This window comes from Sphaeramia orbicularis, chromosome 6 (assembly GCF_902148855.1).
Source record: "Sphaeramia orbicularis chromosome 6, fSphaOr1.1, whole genome shotgun sequence".
Lineage (NCBI taxonomy): Eukaryota > Metazoa > Chordata > Actinopteri > Kurtiformes > Apogonidae > Sphaeramia > Sphaeramia orbicularis.
In genome coordinates this window covers 37,443,482-37,469,622 of record NC_043962.1, presented here as the reverse complement: position 1 = coordinate 37,469,622, position 26,141 = coordinate 37,443,482, and the positions used below count along the sequence as shown (strand labels likewise).

Genomic DNA, 26,141 nt, shown 5'->3' with positions numbered 1-26,141 from the left:
TGTTCATTGTAAATTTTGCTTCCACACCCTGTAAGTATTTGGACAGTGACACAATTTTATCATTGTCTCAGTTTGATTGTCTCAGACACCACAGTGGATCTCAAAATAAACAATCCAGGTGTGGTTGGAGTCTGGACTTTTAGCATCTATCTATCTATCTATCTATCTATCTATCTATCTATCTATCTATCTATCTATCTATCTATCTATCTATCTATCTATCTATCTATCTATCTATCTATCTATCTATCTATCTATCTATCTATCTATCTATCTATCTATCTATCTATCTATCTATCTATCTATCTATCTATCTATCTATCTATCTATCTATCTATCATTTGAATGACTGCTTCCTTCACTTGCATTAACACCTCGTTAGACCTCATATTAAAAATTCCAGTGAACAGCAGCTAAACGCTAATTAATTCAACATTTGGTTTCAATTTGTGACTTTTTATCTGTTTATCATAGAAGAGACAGGGAACAGGACACATCTGGACATGAAGCTGCTTGTTCGTCAGTTGTCCAATTACTTTACCTGCAATTAATGCAATAATGTAATTAATACATTTCAGATCCACTGTGATAATATAGAAACATATCTATCTATCTATCTGTCTGTGTCTGTCTGTCTGTCTGTCTGTCTGTCTATCTATCTATCTATCTAGTGTGTGTGTGTGTGTGTGTAGGTGTGTGTGTGTGTGTGTGTGTCCAAATACTTATGGACCTGACTGTACAGCCATTTGCTCCATCTGGGATATCTGTCCTTAAACAGATTGCGTCTTTGCTTGTTTTCCCACCTGGGAAAATTTTGTGAGAGTAATGTTCCTTTACAGAAAAGCTATGAGGTCATAGATGATCCCATGGGAAAATATGGTTATGAAATATTTTCTTGTTGTAATGTGTAAACCCCATGTGAAACCTACGGGATTACACATGAAATTCATGATGCAACATGTGGTAAGATGTATCCCACCAGATCTCACTGATGTTGCTGAACATGCAGACACTAAAGCAAAGCAAATTATGTTAAAGCACATGTCTGTGCGTGTGTGTGTGTGTGTGTGTGTGTGTGTGTGTGTGAGCTCAGCAGGATTCATTAATATATACATCAGTCTAACATATAAAGAAACACCACTCATTATCACAGATGGATATGTTTAATCCATGTGTAGGTTGAATCCTTTATCAGATGCATTTCATTTCACTGTTTACAGTACCGATTATTGTAATCTTTAGTAAAATAAGTTTAAGTTCACTGGTTATTAATCTTATCATTAATAATGGATTAGATTTCTATAGTGCTTTTCACCCTTTTTGATTTTACTGTAGTATGTACAGCTGTAAAAACTAAAGTTTCAGGGAAAAAACAGCTTCTATTAACCAAAGTGGTCATATTTCGTGTGACCCTCCTTTACAATTAACATGTCTTTAATCCTTTTGTTCAGACAATATGATATTTTTGGCATTCACTTTTTGATGTATTATTCCAGGTTTTATTCAACACATGCCAGATGAATGGTTTTTGCTGCTTCTTGTCATGGGGTCAGGGGTCACACTAAATACTGACTTTAACCTTTAGAACCCATTTAGTTCCATTTTTTGTGTGTCTTTTAAGGCTGTGCACATATTCTTGTATTTTCTTGAATCTGAAGAAAAGAGACTGAGAATTAACTATGCATGTTCATATGTTCATTTCAATGCTGCAAAAACAACAAATCTAAAGGCCGCCTAAAACTTTTGCACAGTAATATATATATACAGTATGTATAGCTATATATACGGTATATTTTCGGTTTTGAAAGCCACGGTTCGGTACGGGAAGAAAGAAAACCCCTCAAATGTTTTTAATATATTTATGCATTTTTGAAAAATTTTCCCCCAATTTTTGGATACAATAGAATATAGAAAACAGGAATATAATTCTGCTGCTATAAATCAAATAGAAAATAAAATGATTTATTAATATTACTAAATGTATTTTAAACATTAGTATTACACTTTTCCCTGACAGGTAGTTTTGAACAAACAACAAAAATCAAATCACAGTTCTGTCAGTTCACATTCTGCATAAAAATACCAAAAAAATTCCACATGAAGTGCAACATTAACAAGAAGACAAACTGGTATTATCTTTAAACAAACTGAAGAGCAACTTTGACAGCAAAAAATTAACCAAATTATTTATTTTAGGACAGATAACAAACTGTTTAGGCTACTTTGTGTACGTGCAGGGTGCAATTTGGCGGGGGGATGTTTTTGGGGGTTTTTTTTGGGTCGGAGCCAGGGGGTGGGGTGGGGGGGTGGGTCCGTAACTAACGGGGGCGTGAAACGAAAGTGAAACTTTATATTCTTTCAACGTCCAACTCCGGGTTCTATTCCTCTGTTATACAGCGTGTGTGAGAGAGAGAGAGCTAGTGTAAGTGTTTTAGAACTACCGTAGTTCATAGGTGGTAAACAACATCCGTCTTATCTCACCGTCTCTTTCCCCATTGTTGTCTTTCACCGGGACCTGAACTGATCCTAAATGGGATTGTAATGATGGCGGAGGGTCTCCAGTCCCTTCCTTCCAGGTTCACATCATATTTGTAGTTGTTGTTTTTGGGGTTTTTTGTACCTTATATCAGCTGCTAGTTCATATTTTGGGTCAATGTGTGCATCCTTCAATACGTCTGTGTGGAACTTGCGCGGATTTAAAGTTCCGCATCAAACAATGTCTTTTGTTCCTTTTTCTTTTTCTCAACATACTGTGCCGTTTGGGTACAGCTGTGTACTGAACCGAACAGGTGTGTACCGAAACGGTTCGGTACGTGTACCGTTACAGGCCTAATATATATATATCCAATCGAGTCTAATCTAATTTAATCTAGTCTAGTCTAATCTAGACATGAAAACATAAATGGGAAATCAATGAGAATTGGGCATCTGATATTTTCTGTTGCAAATAGATTCTCCCACATTGAAAATTCGGACATAAACATGTGGACGTTTGTTTTGATCTCTGACTGAGCACGCAGCAGGTTTAAGGCAAAACAGACAACTTGTTTTAATTGGTTCTTAAAAGTTAACATTAGGAAGTTTTCTTCCCAGCAGCAGTGCTATGTAAATGCTAGCGATGAACACGGTGGTCTGTAGACTCGGAGCTGCTCAGAGGGTGCAGCCGAGGGTTTCATATCAGCGCTTCCATCCAGCATTAATCTGCTGGTAATTAAATCCTCCTGCTGCTCCAGAGCAGAGCAGGCCTGCAGGGCGAGCAGGACGCCAGTGCTGTTACTGTATGCAGTTCAGTGAATTCGAAGGCTAATGGGAACGATACCGCCACCACTGCCTGCAGGTCATGTTTATACCGACGACTACTCACAAATGCCACGTTATGCTACAAAGTGACATTTAAATCATCAGACTTCAGCTCCGGTTTCTTTAACTGCTGTGATTTTATCCTGAAACAGAGACCTGTAGCCTCCAGGCTCTTGGTGAACAGATGACACACATTGGGGTTTTTAATAAAGTCATAAAGCTGTCCAGTCACGCACACATCTGCTGCACGCTGAACCTTTATCTACTCTTCCCACAGGATTACATGAGAAGCCTTAGAGATGTTCAATTTCATGCTTGTTCTCTTTTGATTAATTGAGATTTTTTGCCAGAATGGAAACTTTTATCACACAGGTTGAAGTACCTGGGTACTATAATTGTGAGTAAGTTAACCTTTGAGTATGATCTGCTTTTAAAAAAAAAAAAAAAATTAGGAGGTACAATTCCATTAATCTAAAACAAGAAATTCCACCAATAAAGGTAATTCAGATCTGTAACTGTAAAACCGCTATTCAACAGAAAAGTCTGTCTGTCTTATAACAATAAACCTCTTAAATTATGATCCTGCATAACAGACATGCAAATACAAATACATTATAAACAGAATGCCTCCCATGTAAAGTTTTATTTAAAGCAGCGCATGACTTTCGTCACAGTTTTTTTTTTCAAATTTGTAAAAACCCCAGTGATACCCTAATTATCACTAATCCATTAGTCATTCTATGTAAACAAGCGGACTGTGTTTATGAATGAGTTGTCTTCAAAGTTGTTCACCGTGAGGGAAGAGATTCAGGTGCATAAGCACAGAAAGACTAATGGATTAAGGATGATTAGGCTATCACTGGGGTTTTTCAAATTTGAAAAATTCATTTCAAATAAATTTCCAAAAGTCATACATTGCTTTAAACACAGTAATTAATCATTTAAGACCTAGAATTCTTTGTGGAATTTTTCTCTACCTTCCCCAAGTAATGTATCACTATTTTATTAAAAATGTATCTTCTACATTCAGCATTTTTAAGTGAAAATTAGATATTTTTCTATATATAATTTCCTGATCATGTAGATGTTCATAAAAGCTCAGGGTAAATTCAGAGGTTATTACATCAAAACAGAGAAAACTGAAGACAAAGTGACTTCTTTAGCGAAATATATCATTAATTGAACATAAAAGTATCTGCAACTGCTGATATTTGTCAAACTCCATGGGTTTTACAGGTGAATCAATAGCTGGGTTTCCATCACCCTCAGAAATGTGCAAAATTTAAATTGTGCAATAGAAAACTGGTAATGGAAACACCGACATGCCGCAAAAACTGTCAAAGATCGTAAAAAAAGTTTTTATGCTCTCATAAGGTGGTTTTAGAGACTTTCGATATATATATAGAAGTGTAGTGTAAAAATGTAATGAAAACACATTTTGTGCATTTTCACCCATCTGTGCAGGTTTTTTTTTGCTCAGGCCAAACGTCTCCCCTGTGACCCTGTACTCAAAACAGGTGGTTTTAGTTTGTACAGGGCAGTAGCCACTCACTTTTGTGTAGGAACTGCTTCCAGAAGGCATGACAAGTCTGGTGCCATGAAAGGTTCAATAACATCACACAGTTCATTAAATGCTGCCCGGGTCATTCGAAAATTCTGCGTCCACAACTTGTAGGTGAATTCCCAGTGGTGTAGTCCAGGGTATACGGGGGTATACAGAGTATACCCACTTATTTTTCAGTCAGCATTGTGTATACCCACTTCTAAATCCCCCTGATGTGCACCATTCAGTAGTATCTGAGTCAAATTGCCCATGTTTTCCCCTAGGATAGTGAAGCCATGACCCGCCCTACTCTGCCTCTAATTGGCTAGTACTTAGTACCTTCACTGATTAGATTGGTTAACTTTAGGCATGAGGACTGATGAGCCAATCAGAGGCAGAGTAGGGTGGGTCATGCTGAGGAGAATATTGCTAACTTAGAGCCAGAGCCAGGGCTCTGCTTAGCACTGGCCACCTCTGGAACCTGATTGGCCACTTCAAGTGCCAGGGCCATCCCAGTTGATTGACAGGTCACTGCATGTCGTGTTGAAAGATGTGCGACTATTGGAAATATGAACAAGAAAGGCAAAATAAACTTCTTTCAAATGAGTGACACATATTGAGAGAACCTACTTTCATTGAATACATAATTCTGAGGTAAGTTTTAAGGTGGTTTCAGAATGAGTCAGTTTTAAACTACTAGCCATATGACTGCACATTTAGAGAAGAGATGTTGTTGCCAATAGTTCAACTATGCAAGTAGGCTGACATTATGAAAGGCTAACGTTATGAAAGGCTAATGTTATCCTATGTTTGCCTCATGTTGATTACATTTACATTCATGCAGCTGCTTGTGTGACCAGTAAAACCTACAAACTGCTCCACATCAAGTCATGATAATTTTATAATAGTGAGCAAATACTACTGATGGATTTTTGGGTAAACTAAATAGAGTAGTCTTATATGTCACTGTTTCTAAAACGTTGTTTTTCTGGACTTCTTAAAAGAAAAAAAAAAAACAAAAAGGGTAAAAATTGAGAGTGTACCCATTTTTCCAGGGACCACTACACCACTGTGAATTCCTGATGTACAGTTCTCTCCAAGAAATCCATTCTGTGTGTGGCCGCTGCCATAAATAAGGACTTTGCCTTGGGAGGATTATACGTTCCCTTCTTCTTTTGTTTAAGACAGTCACTGCAACAACAGTAAATGAACCAGCACTACAGTGCCAACAGTGTGGAGGTTTGGCATGAAACTCAGTGTGTCTATCTTCCTTAAACGAGCGTCTTACGAGAACTATACAGTATTTTACGAGAATTACGACATGTTGCAAGATGGGACTTTACTAGAATCACGCATCAGAAGCCAAACACTCTTCATTGGAAACACCTACAAGTAGCAATTGTACTTTGTTGAAACTGTAGAAATATCGCTTTTATTTTGAGGAAAACTGTAATGGAAACCCAGCTAGTGTTACAGAAGATGATGGTGTTTCCAAACATCTAAATGGGTCATATTTGATGACAGTGTAAAGAGGACAAACTGCATTTTACCTGAATTATTTACATGTATTGATAGGATTATTTGTTAAAAAGTTATCAAACATTTTAGATCACTGGATGCTTTTGGTTTCTGGCAGCTGTTTAAGTCTTTGAGAGTTAAGTTTTGATGATGAATGTAATTTCCAAGAGGCAAATGAATGTAAAAATAAATTGTTCACAAACATAGTTTATGGCAATTTGTGCAGATTGTGGCACAGTATTATTACAGTTTTTATGGGTGTGTTTGGGTACTTGTAAAATTTTGTTAGAGTTTGAGAAAGATGCTGGGGCTTGGTTTAACGCAGAAGTCCATAAAGACGTGATTAAAAAAAAGATTTAAAATGTATTTCTTACTATTTAAACCAAACCATCTGATCTTTTTAAAGTCGTGAAGCAGTTTTATAGCCAAAATTTAATAACTCATAAGAGCTAGGATGTGAATTCCTCTCTTGTAGCAATGATCTGGGTTTTATATCTAACCACCTCCGAGACAAATTACACTGACATTATACAGTAGATATCTGGGCTTTGGATAAATACACAAAGGCAATGTTTTACTTTGGTGACTGAGCTGATAAATAGTTGTAAACACAGCAGAACCCTTTGGTCTGACAGCACCCAGACCTTCCACCTACAGTCACACGTAAATACCCACAGTCCTTCATGGCCTCAGACGCCTCCCTACTGAACTCCAAGGTATTAAAGGATAACATTCGTGTTACCATAGAACACATGGTAAACATCATTTTCATTTTATTTAGATATATTTTGCCTGTTTTTTTACTGAATTATCCTTCCAGTATCCAAGTGAGCGTTTTATGCACACCCTGTACTTCATGTTCTAAAAGGTCATATCATTTTTCACAACTAATATTATGTTTGTTTTTTTGTTAAGTTTATTTCAGACACAGACATAATATAAAACAGTGGAAAAAAGGGAGAAAAACAAAAGAAACAAAACTAAACTAAAAAAAACAATAAATAAAAATAGGACCAATGGCCCTGTAGCTTACCGGCCAAATTAAAAGCTTTGGGAAATGTATCCAGATGCCATTTATTATCACCCAGTTATGTGTATGTATTATATTACAGAAATAGGCCATGTTTTGGTCATATTCCAATCAGATCTGTAAAAAATTCAAATTCCAACTTCATATCATTGATACTTACTGATTCAATCCACGTCCTATCTCTTATAATGGGAAAATTTTTCAAAGTGGCACCAAATCCAGAATCAGATCCAGATCGAAATAATTTCAATACCTTGTGTTGACATCATCATACAGAAGCTGTATACCAAGTTTGAAGTCAATCAGAACTGTAGTTTAGGAGAAGAAGACGATTGAAATGTTTTCCCCATAACAGCCCATGTTAAATTTTCCGTAAGTTCCCGGATCCAGAAGAAGATCCTGATCAGCATGTGGCCATTATGTTTGGTCATCTCCCCATCAGGGCTGAACTGTAGAAATTTAGACTGGATATCATTTATATTTACTGAGTTATTGCATCGATCCACTTCCTATCTCTTATAATGGGGAAATTTTTCAAAGTTGCACCAAACCCAGAATCAGATCTGGATCCAAATATTTTCACTAACTTTTGTTGACATGATCATAAAGAAGTTTGAAGTCAATCGGAATTGTAGTTTCGGAGAAGAAGATGATTGAAATTTTTGTAACGGACGACAGACGACGACAACAGACGCCGCATGACGACAATAGCTTACGGCCTGTCGGCCAGTAAGCTAAAAACTAGAAGTAGAAATAGAAAATGGAGCAACTGTTGTGCCTGACAGGGAGTAGGAACAAGCCACTGCTTATGCAGTCCTACCCCTGATTCCAGTCCTCAGACTGTTAGTGCTTAATCACGTTATACATCATAATATTACGATTACCCATAAAATATATACACACTCCTACAAACCTATACACCCATACACATACAGTCACATACAAATATACATACACACCAACTTATATCTACATCTGTACACCAACCCACATCCACATACCCATGTATGCACACACCCCATACAATATAACAACCTGACAATCCAAATAATGATCACACCCTTCCTTGAGCAATATATTGTGACAAAACCATTTCTTTGTACATTACAGGTTAGAATCCAAAAGTTGGTCATTTTTTCACTGAAATCAGTACATTATCACCAAGTGAGTACAAAATGCACAATGACACTTTAGCATTTAACATTTGACCTGGCCCAAAAAATAATAATCTATATTAACCAATGTTGTTGTTAATCATTGACATATGCCAGGCTACAAAAAGCCACCAAAAAAAAGTAACCTAATTTAATTTTTTTTATTTAAAAGGTTGAACATAGGACAATTGTTGAATATTTGGTATTGTTGTTTGAAGCTCAAATTAATGAAATACAAAAGAAAAAAAACAAAAAATATTACTCCGACACTGCACAGATTATACGCTTTCGGTGATTAGGCAGGGCCTCTCTGGGTGGGATACCAAAGGGTTATTTATTCATTCATTCATCTTCTGATCCATGATCCCAGCTGCCCTCTTAATTATTATAGAATATTACTTGTTAAACATCTTTTCATTGCATTTGATCAAAAGTAAATAAAAAATTAAAAGGAGAAAGCAATGCAAAGAAATCAAAGTAAAACGTCAGATACACTCCACTTGAAAAAGATCATTTCATCATCATTCTGTTCCTTCTGCACATTGTAATTGTCCGGGATGTTGCAGAAAATGTTCAATATTTCATGAAACTTGTTGAGTTTATTTCTTTTGATGTAACTTATTTTTTCCAAAGTGAGAAAATAAGTAATTCCCATAGCTCAAACGTTGCTTCTGTTTAGACTCAAACAGTAAATACTCACTGTGTTATAACAATACAAATGGATATCTAGACAATACATGAATCCACTGAAGTTTCATTATTATAAATCTGTTATTTGAGATAAGTGTATTTAATGCATGTCACTGTTTTATTGTGTGTGAGAATGTCCTCAGGTATTGTGTTTATGGGAGGTACATTAACCCATACAGACCCAGTGCTGATTTTGTGTCAGTTATGAATTTTTCTCTATATTTACCTTTTCTTAAGTGATTTATCACCATTTATTCTAATATTATCCTATATATTTTGCATTTTCAAGTGAAAATCTGGTATTTTTTAATAGTTAATTTACAGATCATGTAGATGTTTATAAAAGCTCAGCGTAAATTCAAGGTTATTTTATCAGAAACACAAAAAACTGACGAAAAAGGGACGCTTTTTTGCAAAATATATCATTAACTAAACATAAACCAAGTGTGTACATCCACTGTCATTTATCCAACTTCATTGGTTTTACTGGCGAATCAATAGAAGATGACAGTGTTTCCACATTCACTACGAAGCATCTAAATGTCCAGATGGGTCATATCTGATGACTATGAAAAGATGACAAACTGCCTTTTACACCAATTATTTACACGTATTGATAGGATTAGTGGATCAACAGGTATTAAACATTTTAGATCAGCAGATGGTTTTGGTCGACGGTGGCTGTTTGGGTCTTTATGGGTTAAATAAAGCTAAATTCACTTCAACCTGGGAATATAACTCTCACTGATTTATAAACTCTTCTCTGATCATGATGAAACCATTTGACTGACAGTAAATAAATGGACATCAGACATGAATATGCACCACCTGGACACCACCTGGCAAACTACACACAGTAAAACATTTTCTATTTCAAGCAACTCCAAAAAGATCCTGCACAGAAGACACACTCCCACTCATACATTTCCATTCATTCTGGTTCTGCCTGAATATTAGACAGTTCTGATTATAGGTCCTGGGAGAGTTGTCCAGGGTCCTCCATACCTCTTTTTAGGTGACCTCTCCTCACTTACAATCTCCAAACATCTCCAGATCCTCATCCTGATAGCATTAACTATAACCAAGAAGACCATCTTACTCAGTTGGAAAGAGAATAAAATGATGAATAAATCACTTGCTTGACGAATTAACAGACCATACAAACTCCCCTCAACCATAACAGACCATCTCACCTGTAATACATCCTGAGTTGATTCCTTTTTACATCACCATATCGTTAGCCTCGTAGCATAATTGCCTATGTCATATTTTTGGCCAAATTGTGCGTAACTTTACTCTCCTAACACTGCTGCTTCATTTTTCATCATTGGCTATGATCTATTATGAGGCTAACGATATCTAACTACATTCTTATTCTCCCTGTATGACAATTTAATCTACAATGGGCCTGTTTAACACCATCCATTTAAAACTGTAACCGTACAACCACCCCCACCCCATTCCTTCCACAATGAACATTTATGTTTTTACATTTTTTTTGTTTTATACATATATATATTTTCAAAATATATATGTTGAATTGGTTGTTCATCTATATGTCAGCCCTGTGATGAACTGGCAACTCATTCAGGGTGTACTCCGCCTCCGCCCATAGGTAGCTGGGATAAGCTCTAGCACCCCAAGCAAGCCTAGTGAGGATAAGGCAGGTTCAGAAGATGAATGAATGAATGAATGAATGAATGAATATATATTTTGGGGAAAAAAATGGGAAAATCTGAGTATGCTTAATGCTTTCCTTAAAACTTTTAGAGATATATTCTCTCTGAACAGAGGATAAATAACAGCAAAATAATTTGAGAGGCCATTTTATTGCATAATTATGATTATGCTTTTACTTAAGAAGGTGTTTGAGTGCAGAGGTTTCACTTAAAGTTCTTCAGCATGGTTTTAGTCCTTTTACATAAGTTGAGGTTCTGAACACTTCTTCCATTAGTGCTGCACAACTAATTGATCCTCAGGGGACAAATAAAGTTGTACTCAGGTTAAAAATGTGCATTTTACCTTCAAGCGTCCTTCCTTTTGCTAACATCAGCCAAGCTTTGCTGTTCCAAGTTGCAATGCAGCGTCATAATACTTGCAGAACTTGTGTCTACAACTCATTATTAGCATCAGTGGGTATTAACGTGGTGCTAATAAACAGTTCAGGACCTCAGATGAGAAGTCTCCTGCAGGTGAAGTAGAGGTTGGGCTCAGTGGGTCTCAGGGGAGGTGAAGCTCCTCTCTTTGTACCAGCTGATGAAAGAAAGTATGAAATGGAAAGGGAGAGACTGAAAGTGAGCCCCCTCCAGAGACGCTGTTGAGCCAATGGGCCGTTCAGGGGGAACTTAATTGAAAATCTCAGCAGCATGTTTCCCATTCACCCCCTGGCCCCTCCCCTCCACCACCACATCGAAGATTAAAACCAATGTACTGAGCAATGTAGCGATGTATAGGCAAATGAAATGCAGCCAGGCATGGTGCACTCCTGTGCAGGAGGATAAAACAAAACCAGAGAGGGTTTATCTATACCTCTTCCAGCAATTAATCAGTTAAATAGCCATAAAAGGGAAAGTGGACTAAGGAGAAGGCTCATTACGTCCAAAAAAACAGAAGTACCTGTGGCTCCATCTGTCCGTCACAGGTAAAGGAGGAGTTCACCTAGGGCTGGGTGATAAAACGATAATGATATATGTGGCAAAATAACTTTTCCTCAATAGAAATATGAAACATGCTTGATACAATTTCAATAGAATTCATTCGTCCATGTTTTGACAGACATTAGAACAGCCAATCATAATTAAGTAGAGCTGCACTGAACTAATCACGCAAGAGCTACATCAAGTTAGGTTGACACACACAGCACAGGTGTAAGAGCAGCCGCAGCACACACACTAATGTTTGGGCTGCAGCGGGAGATAATGAGTGTTCCCTCAGGAGAAAATGTGACAGAGAACTCGAGCGACCAGGTTACTAAAAAGTAGAATGCGAAGTGTTTCGGTTCGGGGCCTTCAATACAATACGAAGGTGTACAGAATGAATACATGTAGCCTATGTGAAAAACGCAAACACTCACCTTTCCTTTAGTTTCACTTTCGGTTTTACACCAGTTACAGAAGTTACAGAACCACCCCCACGTATATACCCCCAGTATTGTTTGGTGAAGATGGTCTGTTTTGTTTGTGTTCTCTTTTAAAACCTGAAAACTTTTGCCTGCTGGTCAGACTTTTAGTTTTGTTTTAAATATATGGACCTGTTTTATTTATCTGAAACAGTTGTATAATATTCTTCAGCACATCTGTCATGTTCAACCTCTGACAGAAAATGTATCATGTTTAAATCAAAAATAACCTTGTGATGTCTTCACATCTAACTTATGAATAACAGAAAGTTTAAGCTTACCAAAAATAGTGATTTGATTTATATCATGATACACATCGATATCTTCTGATATGAAAAAAAAATATCGTGAAATGATATTTTTTCCATGTCGCCCAGCCCTATGTTCAACATTTTGGAAAATCCCCTGGTCTGAGGGTTAAATGTTCAAAATGATGCTCTGTCCTGTGTTTAGGAAACTATAAAGCTGGAGAAGGAGAAAGGAAAAAAAAAAGAAAAAAAAAAAAGGAAAATATAAAGCTAACATGACATAGTAGCAGAAAGACTAACGTATAGAGTGGCAGCTTTTGGACTGAATGCAATGAAAACACACACAAAACAGGAAAAAGCTCTTTTTCAATTACAGAAACATGCGTCTTTGGTCTGACATGTTGCTGGAATTGCTTTCACGAATTAATTTCACTACAGCATTTCATATAAACACGGTTTATGTAAAGCCTGACGCCTTCAGTCTTTCTTTTACTCAACCATGTGTCAAGGATAACATCACTGTACCATCATTACCAGTGAGTATGTGCACTGTACTGCGCTTTCTGACATGAATGATAGTGTTTAAGGTCTCCATACACCACCAGAACCACCACCAACCAATATGTCACACATTAATGCAAAGAAATGAACAGATTTATTCTGAACTGACATAACAAAACCTTACAACAGAGTAGCATCCACTATGGGTGTATAATTTACCTTCTTCATCTCTTCATCCGTTTATCTGGTTGACATGGTTACTGTTGTAAATAATTCTGCCATATAATATAATAAACACTTACTATCATGCTGCACTCCTGTCACACTCATTTTTGACCATTTTAAAGCAGAAATATAACAAAATTTAAAAAAAAACAAAACAATCCTACAATGAAACCTGCTTTGGTTTTGTTGTAGTGATGTCATGTGGTATGTTTCCAAGAGCTGTCCCACTCCCCTTTATTCAATTTAGAGCCTTCGCAGCCTCTTGTACCTACCAGCTGACGTCAGAGGGTTTAATGATTAAGCCTTAAGGTGAAGAGTGGGACTGAGTCATGTGATCAGACGAATGCACACCAGAGGATTAAAGAGAAATGATGAAGTAAGGAAGGTGAGACTGTGAAAAGGCTCATTTTGCAGCCGATGGTTATTATCACGTCATCATATGTGCTTATCTGAATTCATCATGTTTTGGATTCTGTCATTAATCTGTCGTATACATTATGGCAACAGATTATTATTCTGGTGATAGACTCAGAGTAGGCCTCATTACTGTCAGCAGACGCTTTCACGCCTCACACAGCAGCACCGGGGGAGGATTTGATTTTCTGTGAAATGTTTAAATACCTCTCCCATGGAGGAATAAATTACTTTCTGAGCCATTTGAGGTTAAAATGGCCTCATTCCTGCAGGTCAGGCAGACAGTGTGGCAAAATGATAGTTAAGGGTTTAACTCAAAGGAATGTCCCAAAGTCTTTATACTCTTTATATGTGTCATATTCTTGACTCTACTGCGGTTTATTTTATGTTAGAATATCGTTACCAGTACATACAGCCTTGAAGTTTGGTAAACCATCAGAAAGACCAGCATGTATAAAAATGTAAAAATCAGGGATATGACTTCATGTGATGTTTATGTTGATGTTAAATCAGAATATAAACTCGAAAACTATCTGTTATGTAAAAACCTTTGTTACAGGCAAGCAATTTGTAACTTTAGAACAAACAACACAAGGATCCCTAAAGTTGTAAACGATACAAAAGTTTAGAAAGAAGTCTGAGAGTCTGTCATTTGTGCTGTAATGGTTGTGTGGGAGATGAATTCCATGATTTATTTGAATGTGCTAATGTACAGGTGGTTGAATTTAATCAAAAGCATTTGCCAAAATACTACCCACAGCATCCATCAATGTATAAACTTATAATGTTTCTTCAATCCAAACAACCAAAGACAATACATTAACTGGATACCTTTCGGAAAAGGGTTTTACCTTTTTTTTCAATGAGTTTTGTTAATGTTGAATGTATATCATTCTTTTTTCTGTTATGTCATGGTGTTTGTGCTCCATACCACGTATTTTGTGATGAGCACATTATGATAAAATGTAATGAAATGCAAATTTTAATGCTAAATCCTTTGCCATTTAGACAACTAATTCAGGCAAAGATGCAGGAGCTGAAATTTGGGGAGAAACTGACAGAACTGAAAAATACACATATTCCTTCTGCAGATTTCTACCATGTATCCAACTCAGAAGAATAAATGTAAAGATAAAGGACTGATGCCGTTTTATATCATTATAGTAAAGTGAATCCCTTTTCATATCTTTGAGTAGAGTCACATCCAGGCTGCGTCTGACAGAATCTGATCAGCGATTGGTAATTACAGCTGTTAGTCACATATTTAACCCGCCTACCTGTCTAAAACACTTGTGATCAAACAAAATTGGGGGTGTAGTGTAAATTTTCAACACACTGAAAACACATGCAAACAGGAGATGCTGAAGCCTCATTTCCTCTCAGATCACATCAAAAATTAGATGTTACTTTGCACATTACAGTTTATTTTTTCACCTTACTGTTGACTCTGTTCGTCCAGATTTTCTACAGTTATTTTTTATTCTTCTAATTTCTTATGTATAGTGTTTGCTGTTGTATTCTATCATAAAATCTATCTATCTATCTATCTATCTATCTATCTATCTATCTATCTATCTATCTATCTATCTATCTATCTATCTATCTATCTATCTATCTATCTATCTATCTATCTATCTATCTATCTATCTATAATATGCTGAAAGGTAACTGTGGAATTTTTGGCAGATGATGCAACAAGACTATGAAGCACTTCAGCTTTACTTATTTTGTGTAAAAACAAAAGTATTTGAGCGCCAATACCCGAGTATCTGTAGAGTCCACTTTAGGAGTAACTTCAGGATATGTGAGCCCTGAACTCATCTGTATTGTTATTTTATTTGCAGAGGTTCCTGGACGTAGGAACGAGCGTTTCTATGACTGCTGTAAGGAGCCGTACCCTGATGTGACCTTCACTGTGGTAATGAGGAGGAGGACACTCTACTATGGACTCAACCTCCTCATCCCCTGTGTCCTCATCTCCACCCTTGCACTGCTCGTCTTCCTGCTGCCCGCTGACTCCGGAGAGAAAATCTCCCTGGGTGAGGACTCAGTCACATTTGGATATTTCTTCTTGATTATCAAAGACTGACAAACAGCTCTTTAAATGCCAGGCTGTGGAACTGTCTGTTCTGCAGTTCCACAGTTGCAGACTATAACTAACTGAATTCCCTCTGTGCTCACCTGGAGTAAAAAACATGAAAGACCTAGTTACAGCCAGTGTTTTTTTAAAAAGGAAGAGGAAGTCCAGAGCTAATACAGAAACATGACAGGCAACCTGCTCCATCTACAGATCTAAATGACTAACTCTAAGGTAATGAAATCACTTTGAAAAGGTAATTATGGATATTATATCCCATTTCTGTGACCATAACCTCTTAAATACCCCTAAATCTTACACACTGGACCTTTAATGTAGGTCATAAGATCCATCAGTGTTCAGAGTTCAAGCAATGAGACTTGGATTGAACCAAAAATTCAATACACGTTAAGTTATTTCTGCACTACAAGAGCCTGTAGAAAGCCTGTACATTTTCTCACTTACTACTTCCATGTTGAGAATCCTACATAGTATGGTGATGCAGCAACAACAAGATACAAGACAGGACACACGAACACATTAAAAGTACTTATTAATAAATCATTAGAGTAATTGGTTTTTTTTTTGTTTTTTTTTTAAAAACAAGGCAAGACCCTCTCCAGATATGCTATAAAACGCACTAAAAATACTCTGAATATTTCCTCTCTTTCTGAACAAATTTTCTTTGATCCAGTGTTTTCACAGAGGTTTAATGAGTTGCTTAACAGCCATTATTATTAGTTTTCAGAGGTTAACTGTTAGACACGAGATGCCTCCTGGTCTCCTGAGAGTCTCCTTTCAGTCTAGTAATGTGTTTAAAGTTAAAATCAGGAGAAAATGTGAGGACTTGAGGATGAACACCGTCCTTCTGCAGCTCTCTCCTCTCAGTCCAAATCAATAGACTAATAATACATGTAGACGACTTGGCTTAGTTTCATGCCACTGCTGCCTGAAAATAAGGGATCATGGCATCACAAAAGCGATTTTCTTCAGCCCAAAAGAGTTCACAGATGTTGACAGAACTCTCATATTCTCTTAGTTTAGTTAAATTATAGGGGTGTGACGAGATCTTATACCACGAGATCTTGCGAGATTAAATTGTGACAATATTTCTCGTTTAGGTGAAAAGTTGTCTCATGGGCACAGGGCAGAAGCCTGTCAGACTGTGAGCTTTCCAGACTTTTAGGTAGGAGGTAGGTAAGGTACGTCGCGGTACTTATGTACCTCACAATTTCACTCTGCAGGTGCGCCTGGAAATAATAAACTGCAACTGGACAAGACAAGACACGGACAAATACGCAAGCACTGTAAGAAAATAGTACTGTACACCATGGCTAACACGAGCACTATGCAGACACATACAGAACCACCACAGCTTGCTGCTAAAACCCACTGCACCTGTGATTCAAACAGCTAAAGGCCAGACAACACTGACAGATGCCTTTGCACCTAAACTCCAAGAGTCAAGCGCCAGAGCCGCAGCAATAATGAGAGACATAGGTGTTTTCATTGCAGCTGATATGAGCCCATTTTACAATTTTGCACATGTTGTTTGCACTTTAAAAAAAGATACTACATTTTATTTGTGGAAAGAAGTCCAACAGTTAAAAGCTCATGCTTAGGTCATACATGGATGCAAGTTATAAAATATTTCAAAATGCACCTACATTGTTTTGTAACTCTGTTAAATTAAAAAAAAGTCTTTGTCCTGTCATATTTTGTCATTTTAGTTTTCTTAAAAGTAATGTGAAATATCATCGCATCTCGTTCTCGTGAACCCAATATCGTGTATCGTCTCGTCTCATGAGCTGAGTTCATCATCACTCCCCCATTAAATTATAATATGCTGAAAGGTAACCATTAAATTTGGAAAACCATAGAAAAACACAATGAGGCACTGCAGCTTTAACCCCCAGTTTAAACAGCCACCAGAAACCAAAAGCATCTATCCATCTAAATTATCTAATAACTTTCAAACCATTAATCGGATCAATACATTTAAAGAATTCTGGTAAAATGCAGTTTCTCAGCGTTTCAGCAGGATCAGATATGACCCATTTGGATGTTCAAAGACTCCACAGTGAGCGTGAATAGACTGTCATTTTCTGCAGCACTGATTCAGTAATAGAACCCATGTCATTTGACAAATGACAATGGTTGGAAACAGTTTTTCATGTTGAGTTGGTAATATATTTGGCTGAAAAAGTTGCATTTTATTCCGTTTTTTCTATTTTGATATAATAACATTTGAATTTACTCTATGCAGATGTTCATTCAAGCTCAATTAATTTATAGAAAAATACCTGATTTACACTAAAAAAGACAAAATAAAGAAGGTAATATGACAATAAATGGGGATAAATCACTAAAGAATGTTTAGATGTGTAAGTAAATTCATTTGGAAGTCACTACAAAAACTGTTCTTTAAGGGTCAAGTTCCCACATTACAGTTTTGATCCCATAAATGTTGTTTGTTAAATGAGAGGGACAAATATGAAAAGATGACGTCAAACTGAAAGACATCCAAATACAGAGGAAACATGACAAAGAGCACATTTTAATAGGAGAACTTTTAAATAGAGCTAAATTTAAAAAAAATATTAAAAACTAAAAAAATTACAAACTATTCTCATTTTCCTGATATTTTTTCCTTGTGACTTTTATGGTTTGAAAATCACAGACAGACACTTCAGTTGGACGTTGGCTCTTTTACTGCAGACAATTTTATTTTTTTATATATTTGACCGGAAAGTAGATGTTATTCGTGACTGTGAGAAGGCTACGCTGATTATCAAGTAATGTGAGCTAGTGATTTATTGTGGTGTTTGTGCTAGTAGAATGACAGATTATAGGGCTAGAATTGTTTTGCTTTTTTTTTTTTTTTTTTTACTTCAACATAAAATACATATGAGTAGTTACTATACTTTATATTTAATAATTGGAAGCATTATCAGTGGCTGCCAGTTAAGTGATACATATAAACATATGCAGTAACTGTAATCACTGTAAATATTTCAAGCATCTCTGCATCTGTACTGTGAACACTAAAGAAGAAAAGTGTTCATGTTTTCACTCAGACAAAGTCAAAGGTTCACCCCGGAATTCTGATGGAGCCAGACCTGCGATGATTTACTGGCGAATCCTGCACAATGAATGCTGGTTATATTTCTGTCTGACTTGCAATGATGTCTCAAGGACACTAGAAAAGATAACCTCATGGAATCAAGGTGGCTGATATTTTTGATGCCACAGTTGGTCTCCAGCAGACTGAAAGAGCTGTAATGAGTAACGCCTGGCCATGGTGTCCTCTGATTGAACAGCTGATTGGCTGAGAGTTTGGATCAGGAACTTAGATTAGGAATAACTGATTAGGTGATTAGTCATAAGTAAGAACTGTCAAAATCTTTCTTTTTTTTTTAACAATCTTTTCATTGTTGTTTGGGGTGAGAGGAGATTTTTGTCGGATCACCGGCTGGCTGTGTCCAGCGTTATCTTCGTCGTCTTCGTCTTCATCGTTGTCTTCGTTAGCAATTTCTTCAAACATTTTCTCCGATGACACTACTGGTCAGATTAATTTCAGAGCTGATATGTAGCTTCCTTGGGACAATGTCTACAAAATTTGTTCACAGTTTTCATAAATTTAGATTTTTATATTTTTGATGAATTTTTGAAATATTAAAAATTTGCCTTGACTTATAATGGGCCATATTTTGTTGATTTATACCATAAAAATGGTTAGAGATATCAATATAGTTACTATTGAGCACTGATAGGAAGTCATATATAGACTTTTATGTAATTAGTTGAGTTCTCCTCTAGCAAAAGTACCACCCACTTCTATGGGGAGATCAATCTCCTGCATCAAGACCACGGGACTCTAGCAGAGACCAACCTCGCAAATTCAACTTGTTATTGATTCTCGATAGAACATGATGCTGAGAAACAGGGACATTTTTCCTATTTTTTTATTTCATAAAGACACTGATGGCAATATCTTCCAGAGTCTAAATTATGGCTGGTTGAGGTGTAAGTAAATGTGTTTATTTCTACAGCATCTTTCACAGACACAAGTCAAGAAGTGCTTAACAGTAAGAGGGCAAAAATACAATACACACGGCGCCATTATTTATGTAAAACACAGAAGAAAAGGGCTTGATTCACTGCACAGCGGAGACAGAGTGTATTCTGTCTGCCTGTGTAACTCAGCATTGAACAATTTGTACAACACTTAATCAAAGCCTGGCACAGACAGTACAACAAAGAAAAAGGAAACTGTGTTCTAAACAGTCAAGAGTGGATGAGCATCAATGGTCATGAGTGAATTAACAATAGGCAAATGATTTAATTACAACTGAATGGCTCAGGTGGGATTAACAGCAACAGGTGTTTTGTAAAAGACGTCTCAACCCTTTATAGGGCGCTCATTGAAATACTCTGAAATTCAAAATTTTAACCTTAGTGTGTTATTAGACATCGTCATCTACCTTCTCTTGCCATTAAACATCCAAACACCACTTGCTAAAAACTCAACACATACAATAACACAACTGTTATAAAGTCATAAACCGGCAAAAATCACTAATAGTCACGATTTACAGCTGGAAAATAACTGTATAGTGTTATAAAAACCAACATGCTTCTTGACTTCACTGAGGCATGGGATTGGCCCTATATGTAATGTTTGTAGAAATTACGAACAAATAGTCACTCCCCCGATAAAGGGTTAAAAGAACTGCAAGAGAAGAAAATCATTTTCTATTATGTGAAATACTATTTATGGCACTATCTCATACTGAGTGCTGCACATGTCAAGTGTTGAGAGTATGGTGTTCTTGTGGTTCACCCTCTCCTTCCATGGTCATTAATGTTGGTTTGGATGAAGTTCACGTATTAACAGTGACATCTTGACTAATCGACTACAAATAATAATTAACATACCCATCCATAATTTAGATACTGAGTCTGATTGATGCTGTCAGGATGTTTTCCTATAATAAATCCATGATGTATGGCTGGTGAAAACAGTTCACAGGAAGAATAGGAGGAAAACTTTATTACTTCGCCCCCCGAAGGAGAGGCAAGGGATATTGTTTTTGGTTCGGTATGTTTGTTTTTTGTTTGTTTGTTTTGTTTGTTTGTTAACACTCTAGCAGCAAAACTATTGGTTGAATTCAGACCAAATTGGGTTTATAGATTGCCAGTGACCCAGAATAGATGTGATTACATTTTGGGAAAAGTAGGTCAAAGTTCTTATGTTTTATGAATTTTTTAAATCTTTTTTTTCTTCCATTTACTTACAATGGGTGAAATGTCAAATGTCCACAAAAACATCAATTTTGTTTAAATTTACTTCAAACTTGGCACATATATAGTGGCAATTGATATTCTGACATCAGCATATGCATAGACATGATGACATCAGCTGGATTGATGCCAAAATAAGCTACAATAAGTGCGAAGGGCGGGGTTTGTTGTGTTCAAAAAGTTTCTGGTAAGAATAATGTTTCATTAAACTTCTTTAAGTATAATGGAGCAACTCTAAACCTTTGATCAAAAGAATGCCTTCTCACAAAAAATATTTTCCTGCATCTCTAAGTGACAGAATTATTTTAATTAAAACTCTCGATATAGTTTTTCAGCTCTTTTTGACGATGGATTGATTTTTAATGCCTCTAGGATATGAATGATTTTTCAGCGACACTCCCGTTGTGTAAGTTTCCAGTTATTATGTACACAAGAGATTCAGAATAAAATGTGCTTAGTGAATACCCCATGTCCTCAAATAGGAGTACTATACCCAGTCAGTCAGAGCACAGTCTTTGAACATTATCTGTAAACAATAGATTTAACTCCTTTTGGTGCAGAAGATCCCCAATTGATCTTGAAATGACATTAAAAGAATATTAATATGCACTGATGACAACAGCATAGCCCAAATCCAGATATCACCGTGCTGCTAATGTTGTATGCACTTTCACATTCTGGTATAATTTCAGAAATCTGCAGATGCTTGTGATTCATTGATTGATTGTGCAGCTGTAACGGCTGCAGGAGGCTCTGCAGCTGCTGTTTCCTCTGCTGAGCGTTCGTGTGACTGATGGCACTGAGTCGATTCTCATCAGCCGTAAAACATCATGAAACAGGGAAGTTCGAGCTGCTGCGAGGCTTCCAGCTGCTCGCATCAGATACAACGTCTCTAACTGTAAATTTAATGCGAAGACTCTGAAAGCCAGCCTGAATGTCAACAGAATTATCAGTCATTACTAGTTACTAGACATTTAACTGTAATTTAACAAAAAACACTCCAATGACAGGAATTAAGTAAATAAACTTCTTCTTACATGAGAGGAAAAGAAATGTCTAATGTATGCACAAAAACATAAAAAAAAAGTTTTATGACACAATAATTCATCTTTAGGTCTCCTTTGTGTTTGTGTCCTTCTTAATGGTTTTTGTTGCTACTATTGATCCAGTCGTGTTATTAGGAGGCTTTAAAAGGTGATGTGTAACCCTTTGACTTTTAACCCTGTAGCCCTCCGCAGACAGCTGTAATGAAGAATTCAGTCTTGTCATACAATTGACATTTATTGATTGATTGATTTTTAAAATGGGACAGTTCGTATTAATGAACATTTACACGTAAATATGACAGATTATTGGCATCTGGCTAATTTCCATCTCAAGTCCCATTGGCAGGTAAAAAAAAAAAAGAGAAGAGAAAAAAAAGAAACTTACAGATAACATAATACCATAACTGAACCAAGAAATACAACAAGTGGTGTCAGGCACAACAAACCCCGCTCCTTGCACATACTGTAAATTATTTTGGCATCAATGCAGCTGATGTCATCATGTTTATGCATGTGTTGATGTCAGCATATCTATTGCCTCTATATATGTGCCAAGTTTGAAGTAAATTGAAGCAAAATTGATGTTTTTATAGACATTTGAAATTTCGCCCTTTATAAGTAAAAATTCATAAAAAAATGTGAACTTTGACTTAATTTTCCCAAAATGTAACCACATCTATTATGGGTCACTGGCAATCTATAAACCAAATTTGGTATGAATTCAACCAATAGTTTTGCTGCTACAGACATGTGAAATTCTGCCCATTATAAGTAAATGGGGGGGGGGGGGATTTAAATTGATAAAAAAATTTTAAGTTTGCCCTACTGTTCCCAAAATATAATCAAATAGTGTCCCAAAAAATGTATACACACTTTACATAATTATAAAGTAGGTGTTTATTAAAATTCATTTAATTTTCAAAATGTAATAGAATTTGCAAAAATAATTTTATTGTTTTGTCACTGCCTGTTCTCAAACTGACGTTCGTTCTGGTCCAGACATTACTGACAACGCCAAGCAATGGAATCGCACACATCACCAAACAATTCCCTTGGTATTTGCATGCATTCACGTTCAATGGCTGCTCTCAATTCAGCAACTATTGCAGGTCTCATAGCGTAGACTTTGTCGTTTAGGTGTCCCTGTAAAAGAAGTCTAGTGGTATGAGGTCTGGTGAACGCGGAGGATATTCAGCGAAACCCCTCCGTTCAATCCACCTGTTTGGCAAGTTCACCAGGGAATACCAAGGGAATTGTTTCGTGATGTGTGCGATTCCATTGCTTGGTGTTGTTAGCAGTGTCTGGACCAGAACAAATGTCAGTTTGAGAACAGGCGATGACAAAACAATTAAATGATGTTTGTAAATTCTATTACATTTTGAAAATTAAATGAATTTTAATAAACACCTATTTTACAATTATTTAAAGTGTGTATACATTTTTTTGGGACACCATGTATATTCTGCATAATTGGCAATCTATAAACCCAATCTGGTATGAATTCAACCAGTACTTTTGCTGCTAGAGTGTTAACAAACAAAGAAACAAACAAACCAAACCAAAAATAATACCCCTTGCCTCGCTTTCAGTGGGTGGGGTAAAAAGAAAAACACATAGTACACACAAACAGACAAAAGCAGGGGGACCAAGGCAAACCACCAAGCATGAATTGATTAAGGTTTGCATATGATTATATTGTAAATATCCCATTGCTGCTATTACACATATCCCTCTATCATTACTGCTCACTATTGTAGTGCACATACCCCTCTGTCACCATTACACATGTCCCTCTGTCACTGTTACACAAGGTTCCACTGCATATAACCCTCTGATATTATTACACATAATTGTATTGCACATTTCCCATTGTCACTATTGCACATGATAATACTGCACATTTCTTTTAATCAGTATTGCATATATCCCTATCTTCATCACACATAATTACACTATACATATCCCATTATCACTATTGCACATGATTGTATTGCACAAAGGACAAAGCATTAAAAAGTAATTTAAAAACAACAGTAATTGCCATTTAGACAAGATATAAACACATTTTGCAATGATTATTCTGTATTTAAATGTTTAATGTACTCTCAACTCTCTTTATACGGCTCTGAGCTACGTTTTGGGCCAAGGTGGGGTACACGCTGGATGTGCCACCAGTTCATTACATTGACATATAGAGACGATAAACCAGTCACTCTCACATTCACAACTATGGGTAATTTAGATTAACCAATTAACCTATTAGTCTTCATTCCAATTAACCTATTAGTGCATGTGGAAGGAAGGTGAAGTATCCAGAGAGAACATGCAAACTCCACACAGAAAGGTTTAATATGTGAAAGTACAATAACCATCTCCTCATCTCCTCTATTGAATGCATACTATTCTCTTTAACCCACTGATGTCTTATCTGTTGATGTTTTTTTTTTTTCATAAACGCCTCCTCTCTTCTTGGAATAAATAAATAAATCTGCTTTTTGCCTCTACAGGGATCACAGTGTTGCTTTCTTTAACGGTCTTCATGCTGCTAGTGGCTGAGATCATGCCGGCAACGTCGGATTCTGTTCCTCTGATAGGTAACACATCACTTACGCTTCACCCATCCATCCATCATCGGAGACATTTAATTATCTCATTTTGTAAATAGAAACAGAATGAATATTTTCCATCGTATTTACCATTTTCCCAACCTAAACAAAAGTCAGAGTGATGTGGAGGAGATTAAAATGTTGAGATGGCAAGAAAATATGCTTATCTATTGGGAAATAGAGTGGGTAATCCAAACAAAAAAAAAATCTGTCTTTTGTCTGATCTTTTCTGGATGACTACATCATAGAAGTTGGAAGTTGTATCCTCCTCAGAATCATTTTCTTTGACAGTTTGCAGTGTTGAAACTGTCTTTACAAACTCACCATCTGTTACAACTGTAATATTTTTCTACTGGACACATTTTTTTTTTCCTTTTTATGATCTTAGGAGAAACTTTTCCCTTTTCATTTTCAGTCGTCATGATTTCGTTTCCACAGCGACAGAGAAATTGAACACCTGCAGCACTGACAGACTGAAGAATCACTATAAATGCACTACACTTGCTAACGTAACAACATTAATGCTACAAAGTTCCATGATGCAACACTCTGTAAAATTTACACTGCTGCCTTCTGTGTGTGTTCATAAAAGGAAGCCAGCGCTAGAAGAGAGTGAGAAAAGTCAAACGGCAATGTGAGATTCATGACGACAGCATAAAAAAAATGGTGAAAGGCACCCTGAACCAAAACGGCTACCACAGCATTCTGCAGCGCCATGCAGTTCCCTCTGGGATGCGTCTAGTTGGTCAGGGGTTCATCCTACAGCAAGACAATGACCTAAAACATGAGTCCAAGTTATGCCATAACTAACTTAAGAAAAAAGAACAAGATGGTACGCTTGAAAACATGAAGTGGCCAGCACAGTGTCCAGACTTAAACCCCATTGAGCTGGTTTGGGATGAACGGGACAGAAGAGTGAAAGCAAAGCAACCTACAAGTGTTACACATTTATGGGAACTTCTGCAACAGAGTCGGGAAGAACTTTCTGAAGAATATTTGATTTCCATTGTAGAAAGAATGCCACAAGTGTGTTCAACTGTTATATTATCTGCCAAAGGTGGCGACTTTAATGAGTCAAAAGTTTAGAATAGATTTTGGTTTCTAAATTGATTCCATGATTTCTTTTTTAACTACAATTTTTTATTTGTTCTATGCTTTGATTTCAGAGTACACTGAGACATTAAACTGCGTCATTTTTAATGAAATTCTGGAAAAATTGGGATGCTCTAAAACAGGGGTGTCAAACTCATTTTCTTTCAGGGGCCACATTCAGCCCAATTTAATCTGAAGTGGGCCGGACCAGTAAAATAATAGCATGATAGCTGATAAATAATGACAACTCCAAATTGTTTTAGTGCAAAAAAAAT

General features: G+C 36.6%; 1 protein-coding gene across 1 annotated transcript in view; it reads left to right on the top strand.

The window, feature by feature from the left end:
* LOC115421474 (neuronal acetylcholine receptor subunit alpha-7) overlaps positions 1-26,141 on the top strand; it is a 78,563-nt gene that overhangs the window by 39,377 nt on the left and 13,045 nt on the right. The window contains exons 7-8 of the mRNA XM_030137378.1: positions 15,586-15,780; positions 24,676-24,762. Coding sequence (XP_029993238.1) covers positions 15,586-15,780; positions 24,676-24,762 — 282 coding nt within the window. The remainder of the gene's footprint in view (positions 1-15,585; positions 15,781-24,675; positions 24,763-26,141) is intronic.